At 34.9% G+C, this 19,278-nt stretch overlaps 1 protein-coding gene across 1 annotated transcript; it reads right to left on the minus strand.

Moving 5' to 3' along the window:
* Nucleotides 1-9,619: 9,619 nt before the first annotated feature.
* Nucleotides 9,620-17,780, minus strand: LOC127802689 (lupeol synthase-like). The gene is made up of 14 exons (XM_052338648.1): nucleotides 17,664-17,780; nucleotides 17,222-17,450; nucleotides 15,615-15,800; nucleotides 13,527-13,616; nucleotides 12,991-13,431; nucleotides 12,611-12,913; nucleotides 12,269-12,511; nucleotides 12,054-12,152; nucleotides 11,914-11,970; nucleotides 11,742-11,788; nucleotides 11,335-11,656; nucleotides 10,927-11,007; nucleotides 10,676-10,759; nucleotides 9,620-10,155 (listed from the first exon to the last, which is right to left on the minus strand). The coding sequence occupies exons 2-14, from the start codon at nucleotides 17,414-17,416 to the stop codon at nucleotides 10,039-10,041; spliced, it is 2,265 nt and encodes a 754-aa protein (XP_052194608.1). The 5' UTR covers nucleotides 17,417-17,450; nucleotides 17,664-17,780; the 3' UTR covers nucleotides 9,620-10,038.
* Nucleotides 17,781-19,278: the final 1,498 nt, after the last annotated feature.

Genomic DNA, 19,278 nt, shown 5'->3' on the forward strand with positions numbered 1-19,278 from the left:
CACTTCCTCCAAGGCTTGTTGTGCTTCCCTAGGCCCTAGAAATTTTAGTAGCGATATGGAGTATCCTCTTTTGTATAGTTCCTGACTGATTACTGTGAAATGAGCCGCATTGATTTTTAATCTCCTTGCTTTTGTGGGGGTTTCTAGAAGTTCTTGACCAAACAAATACTTCAGTATCAAGCTTCTCCAATCTTCAATCCCCATAACGCAATGCACTGAGGCATCTTCTTCTCCTATGCTAGGCTATTGGAGGACTTCTATGTGAATTAGGCATTTGGGAATGTCTTGGGTAGAGGCCAATTTTGACAATGTGTTTGTGTGCTAATTGAGGGACCTATTAATCTGAATTAGTTTAAAATGTCCAAACTTATGGGTGAGCTTTTTCACCTTCTGCAGATAGCAGGCCAACACCAGCTCCCTCATTTCGTAAGTACCTTGGAACTGCTGCACTACCAATTGAGAATTGTTGTGGGCTGTCAAGCTTTTTACTTCCAATTTTTCTGCCAACTTCATTTCGACCAGCAAGGCCTCATATTTTGCTACGTTGTTTGTACTAGTGAAGGTAAAGCAGAATGAGTACTCCAAGTTCTCCTATTCTGGGGAAATCAACATTACCCCTGCCCCGCTCCTTTTGGCATTTGAGGCCCCATTGACAAACGACAACCACTCATTATCGCGGGCTTCTTCCATTGTAGGTTGGTGAGCATACTTTACTATGAAGTCTGCCAACGCTTCTCCCTTTATCGCCTTTCTAGGATCAAAGCTGATATCATACACATTGAGTTTGATAGTTCATTTGGTTAGCCTCCCCGAGCATTCAGGCTTTTGCAAGACCTGCTTTAATGGTTGATCTGTCAGTACTGTTACAGCGTGCGCTTGGAAATAGGGTCTCAATTTCATTGCTATTGTCACTAATAACAGAGTTACTTTTTTAGCATAAGGGTATTGTGATTCTACCCCCTACAACACTTTACTTGTGTAATAGACTGACCTATCGACCTGCTCCCCTTGTCTGACAAGGATTGCACTTACTATGTGATGATTGATTCCCAAATATAGACATAGCTTTTCTCCAATTTTCGGTCGGGTCAATAAGGGAATCTCCTTTAAGTATTCTTTCAATTCTTGAAAGGCCTTCTCACACTCAGGAGTCCACTAAAAATTGCTGCCCTCTTTTAAGGCCTTGAAGAAGGGAATGTTGCGTTCAGTATATTTCGAGAGGAATCTACCTAAGGCCGTTAGGCGACCTGTCAACCTCTGAACCTCCTTCATTGAGGATGGGGACTGCATGTCGATTACTACTTGCACCTTGGTTTAAGGAAATGGAAGCCTCGTAATCAATAAAATTGTGAGATCTAATTGATTTTTATTTCTCAATTTATGCTTTGAGTATCAAATGTTATTCCACTATTATTTTCATGATTGTCTTGTTTAATTACTAAGAGGCCTACTAGTTTATTATTCGTTGCAATACTACTAAGTTAGATATCAAATCCGTAATTGTTTAATCCCTCTAATTTGTGAAGCAACTAAGATTTAATGATTTGTTGCATAAAAAATTATTAGATCTTAGGAAGAACACTCAACTAAATTAAATGCAACTGCTTGTGCTTGTGTTGTTTAGTTTCATCGATCTCTCTAACTCTTAAGGCTGCTACTAGATTAAACCTTTAACGTTTTTCTTAGGTTATTTATTAGTTAGGGTTGATTAGATCGCTTATTTTCTAATTAACTATGACTAAGGAGAGATAGGAAAATAGTTCTAACGATGAATATTCAGAGTGTGAATTGATATATATTTGTATCGATGATTAGTTGTAAGATTTCGATGGTGGATGTTGACTTGGACCAAGGTTTGTTCTTTTAATTGATTTTGATATTTTAATTTGATTGATTAGTTGTTATTCTTGAAATTGCTTTCGTTATACTCAACACCCCTCCCCATCTTTGTTCACATAGCATAAAGTTAGGCTAGATACTCTTCGTGGGAACGATCCTTACTCGCACTACTACATTCATTTTTAGGAGTATAAGTTTTATTTTTGGTTGCTTGCAACAGCACATCAATAACCAAAGGATCATTGTGAGGGAGTAGCACATCCCCTTGGTCTTCAGGTGTGAAAATGATGGGATCTTCGTCTTCTTGAACTTTTTCCACTGAGTCCATGTGCAATACCTGGCGCGCATATGCCTTTCTAGTAGAAGAGGAATCGCTGCCAAATTTTCTCCCCCTGAGATCACGTGTATCCTTTCCATAATAGGCTCATTGTTGCTTTTTCCTAGGCTTAGCCCTACTTCTTCTCTCCTCTGATTGTTTCTTTGCCTTTCTCTCTGTCGGGGCTATTGGTTTTTCTATCTGCTTAGGGCATCACTCTTAGGACGATGGGACCTCCTCTGATTATCTCTCCTCAGTACGTCTCCCCTGCCCTGGTGATTTTTTTACTTATCCAGTATAAATCGATCAAGTTTCCCATTCCTGATCAACTGCTCAATTTGGTTACGTAATTCCCGGCACTACTCTGTAGTGTGCCTTGGGGACTCGTGAACCCGACCGGGAGGTTCCCTTACTTCCTGTGTTGTGGCTCTAAACCACTCGATATATTTCTTCAGGGATTCATTGGGCCTCTACTGTAGGCTCATCAAGTACATAACACTCTTCTTCTTCGGGACATAGGCGGAGAACGCCTAAAGGAATTCTTTCTTTAATTATTCAAATGACCAGATATGGCTTGCTGGTAATTCAGTGAACCACTATTGAGCCTGTCTCGCCAGGGAGAGTGGGAAAGCGCTGCACCTGGTGACCTCATTCCACCCATGTAACACAGCTATTGTGACGAAGTGTTGGAGGTGCTTCTCAAGGTCCTCCCTCCCTAAGTACATCGAGAGCTGCAATAGCATGAACCTTGGTTGCACTGGTTACTTTTGAAGTTCTTTGGATAGAGAAAACCCCTTCATGGGCGCTTCCCTTAGCGTCATCATAACTTGCTTCTGCTCCAGCACTTCCTCTATGAGGTGTTTGATGTAAGACACCTTGAGCGTTTCTTTCTCTGCTTCATTTTTGCAAGGAGATGGGATGAAAAGAGCTCTTGAGTGGGTGCTTTCTGCTATCTCTTCATACATAAGGGCTTTACCTGGCCTCCTATCACAATCCCCCCCTTGGGTTTTCCATTTCTGAAACTTGGACATTAGGTTTGGGAGTCTAGATCCTTATCCCTCGTCATGAGGCCCTCGAAGGGTTGTCTTGAGATCTCCAGTGTTCTCCTCCCACACCTGTTTGTTTTATGTGGGGAATGTGGATGTTCGACATCAATTCATGTAAAAGAGTAGTAATCCCCTATAATCTTCTCATGCTCTATTCGTTATTCATCCTGAGCTCATTATTTTAGTGCTTTAGCTCCTCAAAATTTCTCGGTAGTTGTTCATAATCTGATAATGGCACCGTGAATGGTGTTGCAGGGTTCTTTCTAAGAATTGAGGACTATCCCAGGGATTGTTGTTCCTGATTTGCTAGTATTGTGGGCAGGACCTGCCTCCCTTGGCTTACCGCTTGTCTCCCCAATCCGATGACATGTACCTCTTCTTGTTCCGAGTGCTCCATACCCTCCAATCTAGTAGTCTGATTGCCTTCGAGCATTGGAATGTTTCCCGAGCGCACCTCATTGTCCAGGTGACTTCCAAAAGTCCTAGTACCGTAGGGTGCACCTGGATGGGGTCTCCCGTTCTAGTACAAGCACTCATTTGAGTAGGGTTAGGCAGGTTTGCCAAACTGATTGATCTCGTCCCTCTCGGTATCTTGCACTAAGATTTGGCTTTTAGTTGTGTTTTTCCACATATGGCACCAAATTGTTGTTGCCAAAATAAAACAATTAGAATTTGTAGGGGTGGGATGCCTATGGATGTCGACGATCTCGGGATACAATCGAAGCTTAGTCAATGAATTAGAATAAGAGTCCGAAGAAATGCTTCCGAAAGGTCCTCTCAAAGGGTGCTTTTGCGTGTGAGAGTATCTCTTCAAAATGGCTTGCAATAGGGGGTGCTTCCAAAGTGATGCTTCTAAAAAAATGCTTCCGAAAAGTTCTTTCAAAAGGTGCTAGTGCTTTTGAAAGGAATACGCGTGCACGAGGTACTTTCTTTCCCGAGAAACGAATAATGACTTCCAAAGAAACTTGGTCTGCTCTTCCGAAGGAAACTACCTTTGAAGGGACTCAATCTTCTCCTACCAACAGTCTTTCCAAAGGAACAGGCTTGGTGCTTCCCAAGGAACTCTGAATGGCAAACAAAGGTTAGAAAGCTCATGGGATTTTCCTCCTGCAAAGACCCTCCAATACTTAAGTCAATAACGGAAGGAAAATAATCATGCGAAAGGAAAGTAGGCTAAATTTCTAAAGGAAAGTGAAAGTGGTATACCAATGTCTGGATCCCTTTCTGAGAACTATAGCTAGGCTTTTATAGGGCTCGAGCATCGAGGATGGACACAGGAGACATATGTCGCTAATTCGGGGGGGACACATGGCCTTGTTGTACTTCACTTCGGAAAGGTTGAATGGTCCCTTCCAGAGAATCCTTTCGAAGCGAAGTGGCTAGCTTACGGATACTCGAGAAGAGGAAAAGCTCTTTTCGAAAGAGCCTTTTGTACCTTATTCTCAAAGTGGCCTTGATGCAGCGCATGAGGGGGCTTCCGAAGCTTCCTTCTGAAGAACCTTTTTACTCTTCCTTTCTCTTCTTTTTCGTTATTTGGGGTACCATAGAATGTTATAGGACTTCATTTGATTTAATTCAAATTTGTAATAATTAATTTATTCGGGCATGTACTGAGGCATAAGCTTCAAGTATCTTCTTTTAATCTTTATTTTACAAAAGTTGTAAATTGAAGACGGCGTCAAGAAGTTGATCGTAGCAGAAGCAATGAAGCAATAGTCCATTAAGGAGTTGATGTGTAGCATAGTTTAAACTCTGGAGGCTCGAGTTTATTCTATGAACAAGTCCATGGTCTTCTTGGTTAATTTATTATTTATTATTTATTTTATTATGCAATGGTTTTGTGATGGGCGCTTGGGAAGCTTGGGAAGAGCGAAGTGGTTTTGTAAGTTGGTAATGTGGCAAGTGTTGTGGCATTAGTCATAAGGATTATTTATGTATCTTTACTTTTTGGGCATGTACTAGTTTTATATGACTGTTTACATATATTGAATTTATTCATAATGTTGTTTCAATTCCATAGCTTGTAAGTCATGGTTATACATTTTCTTTTGCATGTAATGAATGTTTGATTATATTTGATAACGTATATGTGGGAAAAGTTGTGATGATAAACGGTCTATATTTCCTAGAAATACATACATGCGAATACAGTCAGCAAATCGTTGCTAGACCTAATACCATATTAGAAGAGAAGCGTTCTCGGGGTAATCAAATAAATCCAAAACAGTTGTGGCATCTTACGCTAGGTCATATCAACGAGAGTAGGCTTATGAAGTTGGCTCATTAGGGTCTTATATGTGATTTGTGTGCTGAAATCAGGCCAACTTGTGTGTCATTTATTCTCGAAAAAATGACTAAGTCTCTTTTTGTTGGACAAGAAGAAATGGCTACTGAATTATTAGGATTGGTACATTCAGATGTATTTGGGCCAATAAATGTTTTGGCCTAGGGTGGTTATGTCTATTTTGTAATTTTTACTAATGATTTGTCATGGTATGGTTACGTGTACTTAATGAAGTACAAGTTTAAAGTATTTGAAAAGTTCAAAGAGTTCAAGATTGAAGTAGAAAACCAAACAACAAAGAGTTTTAAGATCCTTCAATCAGATCGAGGAGAAGAATACCTAAGTACTGAGTTTATTGATTATTTTAAGATTTGTGGTATAATTTCATAGTTGACTCCTACTTACACACCATAATTGAATGTTGTGGCTAAACGTAGGAATCAGACTCTGTTGGACATGGTTCATTCTATGCTAAGCTACACGAATTTTCCTATTTCACTGTGAGAATATGCTATTCTTACTGCGATTTATTTGATAAATTAAGTACCAACTAAAACTGCTACAACCACACCATATGAGATATGGGTTGAGAAACCCCCGAGTCTTAAGCATGTTAGGATTTGGGGTTGTCCGATTTTTAGGAAAAGGTTGAGAACAGAGAAGTTGGATCTTAGATTTGAGAATATTCTAAAGATAGTTTAGGGTATTATATTTATTTTTTGGCTGACCCAAGAGTTGTGGTTGCCATACATGTTATCTTCTTGAAAGAAAAGTTCATCCAGGAGGGTGGCATAGGGAAGAAAATAGATTTGATGAAAGAGGAGTCTTATGTTTCTCAAATATCTGATTGGATTATTGAGTATGACGAATCAAGTTAGGGAGATCATCCACAGGTTCCTCGTAGGTCTGGTAGAGTGCCCTATCCTCTGGATCGATGGTATGGTTTATTGTGGAGGAGATACATGAATTGTTTTTATATGGGAGAGTGATAAGTTAGTTGATCCTACCACCTATGAGGAGGCGATATCTAATATTGATGCCTTGAAATGGCATGTAGCTACGGAATATGAGATGGAGTCTATGTACTCCAATCAGGTTTGGGTTTTGATAGATCCACTTGAGGGAATTGTTCCTATTAAGTGTAAATGGATCTTCAAGAGAAAGATCAGCTCAGATGGATATGTTTCGACCTACAAAGTTCGGTTGGTGGCAAAAGGTTATTGTCAACACCAAGGTATTGACTATGACTAGACTTTCTCACTTGTCGCGATGTTGAAGTCCATCAAGATGATGTTAGCCATCGTTGGTTACTATGATTATGAGATCTGGTAAATGGATATTAAGATGACTTTTCTGAATGGATTTCTTGAAAAAGAGACCTATTTGGAACAACTAAGTGGATTTGAGTAGGGGTGTTCAAAAAAATCGATGCACCGTGGAAACCGACCAGACCAAATCGGTCGATTTTTTTTTTTTAGCAGTTGAAAATGGTTTGGATCCTGTCCAAACCGCGCGGTTTGCAGTTTGAACAGTTAGCGGTTCGGTTTAAAATTGAACCGCCTAAGAAAATAATAATAAAAATTATAAAAAAAATTATTATTATAAAAATCTAATAATCGGCAGCCCTCTCTTATTTATTTTTTACACTATTTTATCTTTATTTTTTGCTCCTATTTATTTACCTTTGATTGTCTTTATTTACCAATATTTGTGTCTTTATTTACCATTTTTAAATATTATTTTTAGTGATTTTAAGTAGCATTTCAAACCGCGATAAACCACACCAAACCAGACCATGGTCTGGTTTAATTGGAAAATTGCACTAGCGATTTGGCGTGCTGAAAATGATTCAGACCGGCCAAACCGCACCGCGCGCACCCCTAGATTTGAGTATGCTGATTAAAGTCAGGTATGTTTGCTAAAGATATCAATATATGGTTTGAAACAAGCATCGAGGAGTTGAAGCATCCGTTTTGATCATGAGATCAAAGGGTTTGGTTTCTTGAGAATTCTAGATAAACTATGTATATATAACAAGGCTAGTGGGAGCAACATTGTGTTCCTTGTCTTGTATGTGGATTATATTCTAATTATAGGTAACAGTGTGGACATGATGATGTCAACGAAAATCTGGTTGTTTAGAGTATTCTCCATGAAGGATCTGAGAGATGCTACTTATATTTTGGGGATTAGATTTTATAGAGATAGAGTCAGAAAATTGATAGGTCTCTCCCAGAGCTTGTACATATAGAATATGCTAAAGATATTTAGCATGTTGAATTCCAAAAGGGGATAGTCACTTATTCGGATTGGATTTTATCTCTCTAAGAAGATGTCCCCTCCTGAAGAAAGGGATCGTATGAGTAAGATACCTTATTACCTTTGGCGGCTGGGAGTCTTATGTATGCGGTGATATGTACGAGGCAAGATATTGCATGTTGTAAGTATTGTAAGTCGATATCAGATCGATCCTAGCCAAATCTTTAGTACTTGCGAAGGACTAAAGATATGCTACTGATTTATGGAGGGGGTGATTTTCATGCGAATGGATTCACTAATTTGGATTTTTAATCGGATGTTGATGATCGCAAATTGACGTCTAATTTTGTATATCTCTTGAATGGTGGTGTTGTGAGCTAGAAAAGTTTCAAGCAGCTAATCACAACGAATCTAACCACTAAAGTCGAGTATATTGCGACATGTGATGCTGCTAAGGAAGCTGTTTGGATCCGAAAGTTTCTTTCAGAGGTTGGTGTGGTTTCAACCATTCTGTTACCAATACATTTGTATTGTGACAACAATGGAGCTATCACAATGTCGAAGGAACCCAAGTTCATCAGAAGTCCAAACACATTGAACAGTGGTTTCATTTAATTCAAGAGATTATAGCATGTGGGGACGTGCAACTGTAGAGAATAGATTCAGTAGATAATATAGTTGATCTAGTTACTAAGGCTATGACTCAGTTATAGCTGAATCGATATCTTGAGAAGATAGGTATCTGATTCCTGCCAATGGTGCAACACTAGATGTACATATGATATAAATTAGCATTAGTACAAATTGGATGACATTTAGCAAGATTGTTTTAATACATTAATTGTATTTTTATATAAATCCATAAAATGCGAGGTTTTCTTCATTCATATTTTCTCCAATTAATTATATGAATGAGTATTTAGATCTTCTGTATGAAAATCTTATTCTCAAGGTGTTGAGACTATGTGACAAGATTCATCACAATATAAAAGAATCTCTCCATATTCTAATGACGTTCTGAAAGGTCCTGGAAAACACTTAGTAGCGATCCAGCACAATATAGAAGATAATGAAGTCAAACTTCAAGTGAGCCTATTATAGTTGACGATTACCGTGTAATATAATATTTCCGTCACTCAACATCCCAACCGAGCGAAAGTCATGGTACGATAAATTCACAAACTTAGTAGTTATGTATCAGATCTTATCAGCATGACTGGATGACACCTTAGAAAATACTTTCCTGATTAATCATATTGCCTTAGTCAAGAAATTTTTTGTCACACTAACAGTGGACCACATAAGACGCCACACTGAAATAAGGGTGACATATCCTATCCCTGAGTATCTGCCTCCATGCATCAGTAATATGAAACTACATAGATGAAGATCCTCACCTCGCAATTGGATGGTTCAACGCATTAGCAAATCCCGCACACTAATACACAAGAGAATTGTATTAGTTCAAGTGTAAGGATTATTTACACAATTGCAACTCGATAACAAGTTATCATTATCCACAATGACATGTTATCGGTCATCGGTGTCACATTTAGTGCTTTGTTCTCCAATAATCACTCATAAATTTACTAGAAACATCTCTATGTCATATGGTATATGACTCACCACTCTTAATAGTTAGTAGTTCATACTAATTAAGATAATAAACTTCGTGGCAGTTCATAATTAATTAATCAGAGTTCCCATCTGATTAATCTAAGGACCAGAAATATTAAAAAAATCTCGTTATTAAATAATTTCGTCACATATTCTTAACACCTTAAAAATAAAACTCTCACACAGGAAATACATAGACTAATTCATATAACAAAATGAAGAATTTAATGAATAATGATAAACTTATCTTTTATTACTATATACAAAGACAAATTAAATATATTTATTATAATATCGCCATCTAAATCTACCATCATCACATATCACTAACTTGAGCTATCTGCCGCGAGATATAAAAGTAGCAATTGAGAAGAACGAAGCAAGCCAAGACGAGGAAGCTAGAATTTTTCTCGGCCAATTTCACTCCTGTTTCTGCCTCAATTTGGGTCTCCAAAACAGCCTCCACGTGTCCCCACAAATTAGCCAAGAAGATGACACGTGTAAGACAATATACATGGGAAAACTTGGGCACCTTACAAGTTTCCAGCAACATATAATATAATATTATAACAAATATAAGACACATGTACATATATAGCACATGTAATTTATTCACACAACTATCTGCCGATGTAGTTGAGAATTTCTCCAGAGACTATATATTGTCTTTCACTTAGTTACGCACGTACAACACCGACACAACGTTGATATTCCGCCAGAGCCCAAATGGGAAAAGTATTTCGATATACCCCGTAATTTAGGTTACAAGTTTTAAAGAACACGCCCGTGATTTCCTACAATCAATATGAAGTAATTAGACAAGCATCTACGTACAACAAGCAATTACATATTTTCATACTATACTCAAAATCCCACTTGAAAAGGGAAAAGAAAAACTAAAATGCTATATATTTGATGACTAACACATCAACTTAAGGAATGCCACTAAGGGGGTATTTGTTAAAATGAAGCATCAAGATAAATTTGAAATACTTTCTGAACTAAGATATTGAATGATCAAGGTAAATTTATTTACAAAATATTAGATAAATTTATTTGAGTGGAGAGATTAGATAAATTTATTTTAAAAATGAAAAATAAGAGGTCACACGAAGACTTTTTTAAAAATGGTCAAATAAGTTTAACAAATACGTTAGAAATGTAAAACATCCGAAATGATTCCTATATTTGATCTTTTATCTCTCTTATCTTAGTTAACAAACACCCACTAAAAATATTACAATGCATCATTCAAATCACATTTTCAAAAGAAGAAAACTTTTAAGAAAGAGACTCAAATGTTAAATTAATTACCTGTTGAGGAAAATCACCATCTTCCATTTGTGAATTTATCAACAGTCTTATTCCACGGTCTATGGGGTTCCGATCTATTTCACCCTAAACTCAACAATACACATTTAGAATAACTATATATATATATATATATATATATGAAAGCACTTATTTATTCACAGAAGATAAAAAAACTAACCCTACGAACATTAATTATTTACAATAAAATAGCATTAATTCGAGGGCAAACAAGCAAAACTAATTAATATTACCTGTCCAGCATCAATTAGTGACAACAATGCCCATGATGATTGTACCAAGTTTGATCGGTTGTCTCCTAGATTTGTGTATACCTATTTTTCATACATAACGCACAACCTTATAATTAATAAGATTTCATGCATGCAATATAAGATATATATATCCTAGCATATATATTTATATAGAGGGAGTAAGGCTAATTATTAAGGGCAATGATTAAAAGCGAAGTAAAAACATTTTATATTTAAGAAAAATACATCTATTAATCTTGTTTTTAATTTAAAACACTTTTATTGGTTCACGATGAATGTATGTATTTTATAAAATTATTTAAGAACTGAAAATAAAGTGTAATATATATGTATATATATATATATATAAATGTTATTGCAACATTGGTGATGAGTGTATATGCATGCCTTGTTTGAGCTCGAAAGGCAACTCTCTCCCCATCCACCGTCAGGCAGTTGCTTTGACAATAGGAAGTCACAAGCTTTGCGCAACGTGGGACTATTGTGGTAGTTTCGGCCACAAGCAACCAAGCCCCTTACTGCATACCATGTGCCATAGGTGTAGCAAATCCCCCAAGAACCATACCATGAACCATCAACATTTTGTGTTTTTTCAATGTATCTTACTGCCCTCGAAATGCACTTTTCTATCTCCTCTCTTCGATGTGTTGGATGCAACCTTCTAAATAGTGCCAAACCCTGAATTGCTGATGCGGTGCATTCCACGTACCTGAAACACCATCCATTCACCCATCACTGCAACTAATTAAGAGACATATTTCATTGGAAAAGAGAGAACAAAAATCTAATCTCACTCTTGCTCGACGAGAACATCTTCGAATAACTCTACAGGGTTGAGCTTCTGAAATAGATTCGCAAAAATGATCATTTGTCTTTAATTACCAAGTGTGACTATATATACCATGCAATGGTGGGTCAAAACCGAACAAGGCAATGCACTTGATCGAAGTAACTAACAGCTTTTACCTCAAGCCAGTGGAATGCTCTTCGAGGCTCCCAAGCTGTAAAACCACCATTGCTACTCTGTTTGAAAATTTTAAGAAAAGGGTTGGTCGCGACGAGCACGATTAGCAAGTTAAACAAAATGTTTTTACTTGATTGTGTACCTGTAGGCTAAGAAGAACATTGACAGCATCATACAAGCGTTCTGTTTCAATCTTTTCCCCAACGAGTTCTGGTGACATTTGTGAAAACAAAAGTGAAACCTGTAATCAAAAAGGAAACGAACAAATCATAAATGTCATTTATGAAATGCATCCAATTGCAGCAAATTCAAGCGACTAACTTGTCAATTGCTAGCTGGCTCTGTGTGTGTGTGTACCTTTAATCCTTCAGCAGTGCAATCTGAAACTTGCCAACCATGATCTTGCATTGAAAATGTCCATGCACCCTTAGATGTGTGCCGATACATTTTAGCATAGTTCCCTGAAGGGTTATCCCTAACTTGTGAGGCTTTCACGAACTCGTGCGCTTTTCTAAGGGTTGTCGCATACTCTTCAGCAAGATTACTGGACATAATTGCTTGAATAGCAAATGCCGCATCCCACATTTGACTCCCAAAACTCTGCACGCGTGACATGAGTATCATATGTATCGATTATATATGAACTTCATGTGTGTGTGTGAGTGGGTGTGGTGAAGTCAACTTTGATGAGCCATCAACCTGCATTTTCATGCCATCTTCAGCCACCCATAGGTAATCGGGGATTCGGGCTAGATGACGCTTGTATGCTTCTGAATTAGGATCTTCCACGTAGCAGGCAAGAAGGCATAGCGCCTTCTCCACACATCCAATGCAAAAGTATCTGCTGTTTTCATCTTCATAGTGTACGTGCTCCATGACAACTCTCAGAGCCTTCTCCCTCAGCGATGAGAAAGGCCAACGAATTAGAACCGGCTCCGCGACATGGTGAAGGAATCCCCAAAGGATATCTTGCACTAAAGGATGCGGGTAGTAGAGATCTTCCTGCAAGGTAGGGCATGCCTTGGCATTAGATTAATCGAAACTCATTCATTAATTAATGAATTAACAATTGAACTGACCTTTGAGCAGGTATTTCGAGCTTTGTTCCAGTCAATCAGATGATAGGGCTGATTGTAGAGCTCTTGCCGTAAGGATTGAACCAGGCACGTTATAGGGCCGACGCATCGCTTGCCATACAAGTAGGACATGGGCATGTAAACCAAGCGACAATAGCTGAGCATTTTGGCTGGATGGATGGGAGAGAGCTTGGGGAGCAACCAGGACTCAGGCGGTATGGGGTTGCAGCCGCCCCACTCGTAGGCACCAAGTACGGCGAGCCAGAACTTCCCCCAGGAGGAGATGGCCAGGGCACCGCCGTGCTCAAGGATCCATTTGCGCCCTCTAGATACACCATCTTCATCGCCTCCTTCTCCCAGCACCCTCAAACAGATGTAGTTCAGGCATGACCCGAATAAGCTGCTATGCCCCTCAATGTGAAATCCCCACCCTCCATCTTCATTCTATAACACACACACCAACACCAAAATGGGTTAATTTTATTTTCCAAATTAACATTATTTGAAAGAAAAGTAATTAATGTTGTTGTTATATATACCTGATGGTTATATATGTAGCGAATGATCTCCTTTTGGTGCTCAGTTGACAAAACAATATCCACGTCTCCCGTCACATACAAAGCTATAAGCTAACCAAAGCATCACCAATTGTTATCACGCTTAGTTATTAATTACATTTGGAATAAGAATTAATTATTAACTGAGGTTACCTCAACGAGTAACATAAAAGGTATTTGTTAACATGTATTTAATAAATTTTATTCTAAATAAAATGTGATAATTACACGTTATTTTTTGCATTCAAATACTAGTATTAATTAATAATAAATATATTATTTTTAAAATAATTTACCAACCAATAAAAGTTAGGATACTAAAAATAATGTACAAATTATTAATACATGCTAATAAGCATTTTTTTTTTATAATTAACACAAGAAAAATTCTTTTTTTCTCATGTTCTTTTCTCTTAATTAACACAAAAGAAATTCTATACGTATTTAAATTCATAATAATTTTATTTAAAATTAATAATAACTCATAGTATTAAATAAATTTATTATTAAATTTAATAAAATATTATGAGTCTAGATATATCTATTAATTTATAAAAATTATTTATTAAATTTATTTATGAGTATAAGGAAGGTTTCGATAATGGTAAGCATTCCAAATAAATCCCCGCACCAAATAAGCATCCCCTCTTTCAAAACTACCATGGGCCCCATGCCCATATCTATTTCTTCCCAATTCTTCCCCACATATATTCTAGTGTTGATTGGGTCAATGATCAATAGTTCCATAGCATTGGCTATGTTTTCTATTTTTCCTCTCAATCAAAAATTAAACGCTTCACTATAAAAATAAAAAATAAAAAATTAGCTAAAATCCATCAATTTTTTTTTAAAATTTATAGTTTGAGACCCCTTCAGCTCTCTTATAATTTTATATGTTATTATAAGAATCTTCTTTAATATTATTTTTAATTAATTTATAATAATAAAATTATATGAAATTATTTAAAATTAATTGAGATATTATGGTCATATTCTTACTACTTGTAAATCTAGTTTTCTTGAAAAAATGATATGTAAGAAAGAGAATTTTAATTAAAAATAATTAATATAATTAAAAACATAGACGCTGTTAATTAAGTTGACTATGAATTGTCCTTGGGATATCCTCCCTTGCGGGAGGCCCCGCCACTTAGGACTATGAGTAGTTCTTAAATCCTTAAGTTGTTCAGTTAAAAATATATATATATATATTATGTAATTTTTAAATTAAATGGTTGAATCTTTCATTAAAAATATAAAAATTAAAAAATATATTTTTTAACTTTATTTTTTACTGAATAATTGAATTTCCTAGCTATTCTTTGCCTAATTTTTTAACCATGAAACCTATGAAATAGAAAATAATATTTTTGATTTTTTAAAATAAATCTAGTGACTTTTTGAAACATAAAATATTGGAACGTCTGTAGTTACAAAATTGGAATTGAAAACTATAAAATATTTTTTGTAACCAAATGAGGCTAAATTTCTAAATTTAGAGAAAATTTCATTATAACACATGATATTATTATGAATTTAAGATAATTTTTTATTCGAAAGAGATATTAATTATAATGATAATCACGGGAGTTTATCTAAAGTTTGTAATATTATTATTTATTTTTTGTAAGATATATATAAATCTAATTAAAATACTTTAGAGAAAAGTATTGATAAATCTCTAAATAAAAAGACAATCATTTGGGGTGGGGCGTTGTTTTGAAATATTAAAAAGTCAATGAGGAGAGATAGTTTTAGACATTTAAAACTTTTTAAATTATATATATATTTAAATTGTAATTTTCCAATCCTCTTTTTATGTTTGGAGAGTGTATTGACTACTTCCATTAAATTTTCTTCTATTAATAAGATCCAAACCTTGGGTGCATCTTTGCCTTTTTTTCATGAAATACGCCATAATCCCTATCGAATAATGTTCATAACATCATTTATCATTCACGTGTCATTCAATAATTATGATTAAATAAAAATATTAAATATTTGAGAGACAATAATTGTGATTAAATAAAAAATTATTTAATAAAAATATTAAATATTTGAGAGACATACCAGGAAAGGAAGAAAAAAGAGTGAGCCGGCAGACTCAGCGGCCCAATGACCGTCGTGGACCTGAATGCTTGAGAAGAAGAAGAGCCCCCTTTGCAGTGTGCTCGTCATTATCTCCGCACTTATTTCATCCGTCTCTTTAACTTTCAGTCCCAATGAGATTTTTCCATGAGGATTTTCTTTTTTAAGCTGTGCATGTTACCATCATCAACATCACACCAAAAGCTAAACTTATTATATTATTATTGATTAGATTTATTTAATTTATTTATTAATTTAAAATATAGTTCTACCATAAAAGTCAAATTAAGAAGGTCCTTTCTTAATTATTCATCAAAACTTCTCTCTGTGCTAATCTACTAGTTTTGTTGTTTTGCTTTGTTTAATTTTCATCATCACGATTGGGAATATTATATATATATATATATATGTATAAACTAATTAATTATTTTCTTTAGAAACTGGTTCAGTTCCATCACTAGTTGGCTCATTAATTATTAATTCTCTCGTCAGTTACGTACGTAAGTAATTAATACTAATGTGGAAGTTTCAGTATGCAAGTCAATGAATTAACCAATAAAGCAGGCAATGAACTCAATCTCAACAAGTCTCTACAAAACAGGTCTCATCACTAGTTCAAGTGATAATTATATTTTTTTTATATATATTTATTAATACATAGGATAAGTATTAAGATAATTTTTTTTTATCAAAATATTCTTATTATTAAATTCATTAAAATTATTTGTTAACATCAACAACAAATTTATGATTAAAATAGTATTTTATGATTAATATGAATTGTCAAAAAAATAAAAATAAAAATAAAAATAAGAATAAAAATAAAAATAAAATTTTATTTTCTAAATTCATGTTCAAAAATAAATTTAAAAAGAGTTGAAAAGTAAAAATAATTATTGTTGAAATTACAATAATTTCACCTAAATAATTAAAAATGGTCAAAATATATTTTTATAATAGATAATATAATATAAAATTGAATAAAATAATTTAAAAATTAATGAAAGGAATTGTATTAATTAATAAAATATATATATAGGAAGAAATTTAAATTTTAAAAATAATGAAAGGAATAATGCCATTCAAATTTTAAAAATTGTCAAAATATATGATAATTTAAAAATATATTAAATAATATTAATTATAAGACTTAAATAAATAATTTTTTTTAATAAATTTAAACTTTTAAAATATATTAAATGATATTAACTATGCTAGGGACATATAGATAATTAATGTTTATTTATAAAATGTCAGATAAATTTATATAGAAAGTTAGATAAATTTATTTTAAAAGTGGAGAAGATAAGAAATTACGCAAGAATTTTTTTAAAAGTAATTAGATAATTTAACAAATAAATTAAAAATGTCAACATCCAAAATACTTGGGGATAGATCTTCTCCCTCTTATCTGCCTACAGCTGCCGACTTATAATAATAATAATAATAATAATTTCTTTTAAAATTATAAATTCTAAACCTCCCTCCAGTAAACGAGAAAAGACAAAGGGAAAGGCAGAGGCAAGACAAGACGAAGACAAAACGGGATTAGATTGGGTGGGGGGGAAGGGGTAAAGACTACTACTTACTTGCATCCGCATGAGGAGATCGGAGCTTTGCTTGAAGCGGTGGCGATTGAGGGTAAATTCGTGGCGAAGCCGTTGGACAAGAGCTCTCTCCTCGGCAGTGCCAGCCTGGGGATCGAACTCCCAGTGCTGTCGTCCCACATGATTGTTGCAGCTCGTCAACCATTCTCCCCCCTCTGCGATCTTCAGCTTCCACATATTTTATGCACGTATATATATATATATATATATCCTGATCATCATCATCATCATCATCATCATCATCAAACATATATATAATATACATATGGGACAAATGTGCATGTGTGTGTGTATGCATATATACGCATGTATGTTACTTACCGATGTTGAAACCAAAATGAAGTGTGCGTGTACATATATATATATATATGTCTGAATGAGATTAAACGATGAGGAATTACATAATATATACATACATACTCACCTTGGAAGGAAGGAAGTAAGGAAGGAGAGAATACGAGTATGAATTGATTCGAGAGAGCAAAAAACAGTGAAATAGGGGTAGACTCTTGGAGAAGAAGGCTTGTCTTTATATAGACCAGAGAAGTAGGGGAGGAGCTGCAGCTACGGCAGGGTGGGCAGATTGCCCACCCACAACTTTTATTGCCTTAAATTGAAAAATTAAAAACTAAAAATGATTTAAATATAGTAAAAAAAACGCAGCCTGAGTGTTTAATGAAACAGTTTTTTGAGTGTCGGTGATTGATAAAAACAATCAAATGTCAACAACCTGCTCTATTCATGACTTGTTTGGTTTCAGCCTTTTTAAGAGGAGAAAATTATTTCGATTTTATAGTTGAAAGATAAATTATAAATTATTTTATTTAATTTAAAGATAAATTAAAATTTTGCTTAAATTATAGACCACTCAATTTTTTTACTTCTTTAAAGATAAATTGAGATTTTAGTTAAGTTTAAAAATAATTAATTCAGACTAATAGTTACATGTTTTTAATTTTTTTACTTTATTACTCCGTCTCATGTAATCAATGGACACTATTTTTTTTTTTTTTAATGATTCAGGTATCCGAGCTTCGCTCGTCTAGTACTAAAGGAGATCGGCCTTCTCTCCTGGTTCGGCCTCCAAGTAAATCGGATGCGGTCATAAATTTATACACTCCCAAACGGACACGTAGTCAGTCCCTACTAAATGAGACATTTCTGTCTCCATCAAGAGCTGATCTATAACGATCGAAAATTTTTAGACTATATAAATTCTTTTATTCTTATTCAATAATCTAATACTAATCTCCATTTATAATTGTAGCGACTTGTAAAACGTAATTTAATTTAATTATTAATTTATTGTATTAATTTAATTTAAAGAGAATATTAATATATTTTTTTGATATTAATAATAATAAGAAGTATAAGAATAATAATATTTAATCATAATTAATATTTAAAGGGGACCATAGTTAGTTAATATCTAGTTAATGTGTAAGGAATTGAGAGGTTTAATATATAAGTTGTGGGGATGTGCTGTAGCGTGAGTGCTGGAATGGCAATTTGCTTAGGAGTAGCTTCAAGTTACCATTTAAAATTAAACGGGCTGCTTGCAGTTTGTTTTGCTGGGAATTAATTCCCAGCAATTGAAGGCTCCAACGATGTCGTATGGAGGAAGGTGGTGGCAGTAACGTGGCTGCCTCTCCACCAAGCCTTTCTCCTTTTAAATTAAAGCCACTAATCATCCCATTAAACAGCCTATTGGAGCAATAAATCGGCAGCCAAGCAGAAGAAATTGGGCAGCAACAGCGCACGCGACAGCAGAGAATAGAGAGAAAATTAGGATTTTTTTTTTTTTTTTTAGAAAATCTCACTTTTAATCACAATCTAAGGATATCAGATAATTCGAGAAGCTGAGTAATAAATTTTGTGCGGTTGAAATTTTATTTAGGGTGCGTTTGATTGCAAGCATGGAATTTGTACGGAAAGAAAATGTTTTCTAGGTAATTCAATTGCCTAGAATTATATTCCAAGGAAAATATCAATTGAAGGTATTTGATTGACTTAATTTTGTTACCTAGAAATTATTATAA

This window comes from Diospyros lotus, chromosome 5 (genome assembly GCF_014633365.1).
Source record: "Diospyros lotus cultivar Yz01 chromosome 5, ASM1463336v1, whole genome shotgun sequence".
Taxonomy (NCBI): Eukaryota; Viridiplantae; Streptophyta; class Magnoliopsida; order Ericales; family Ebenaceae; genus Diospyros; species Diospyros lotus.

What these genes read in the sequence shown, in the direction of transcription:
- LOC127802689 (XM_052338648.1), bottom strand. Translation starts at nt 17,416, where the DNA reads ATGTGGAAGCTGAAGATCGCAGAGGGGGGAGAATGGTTGACGAGCTGC. An exon ending in ATCTCCTCATGCGGATGCAA is followed by an intron (nt 15,801 to 17,221) that starts GTAAGTAGTAGT and finishes TAACATGCACAG; the next exon opens with CTTAAAAAAGAAAATCCTCA. An exon ending in GCTACATATATAACCATCAG is followed by an intron (nt 13,432 to 13,526) that starts GTATATATAACA and finishes TGTGTGTTATAG; the next exon opens with AATGAAGATGGAGGGTGGGG.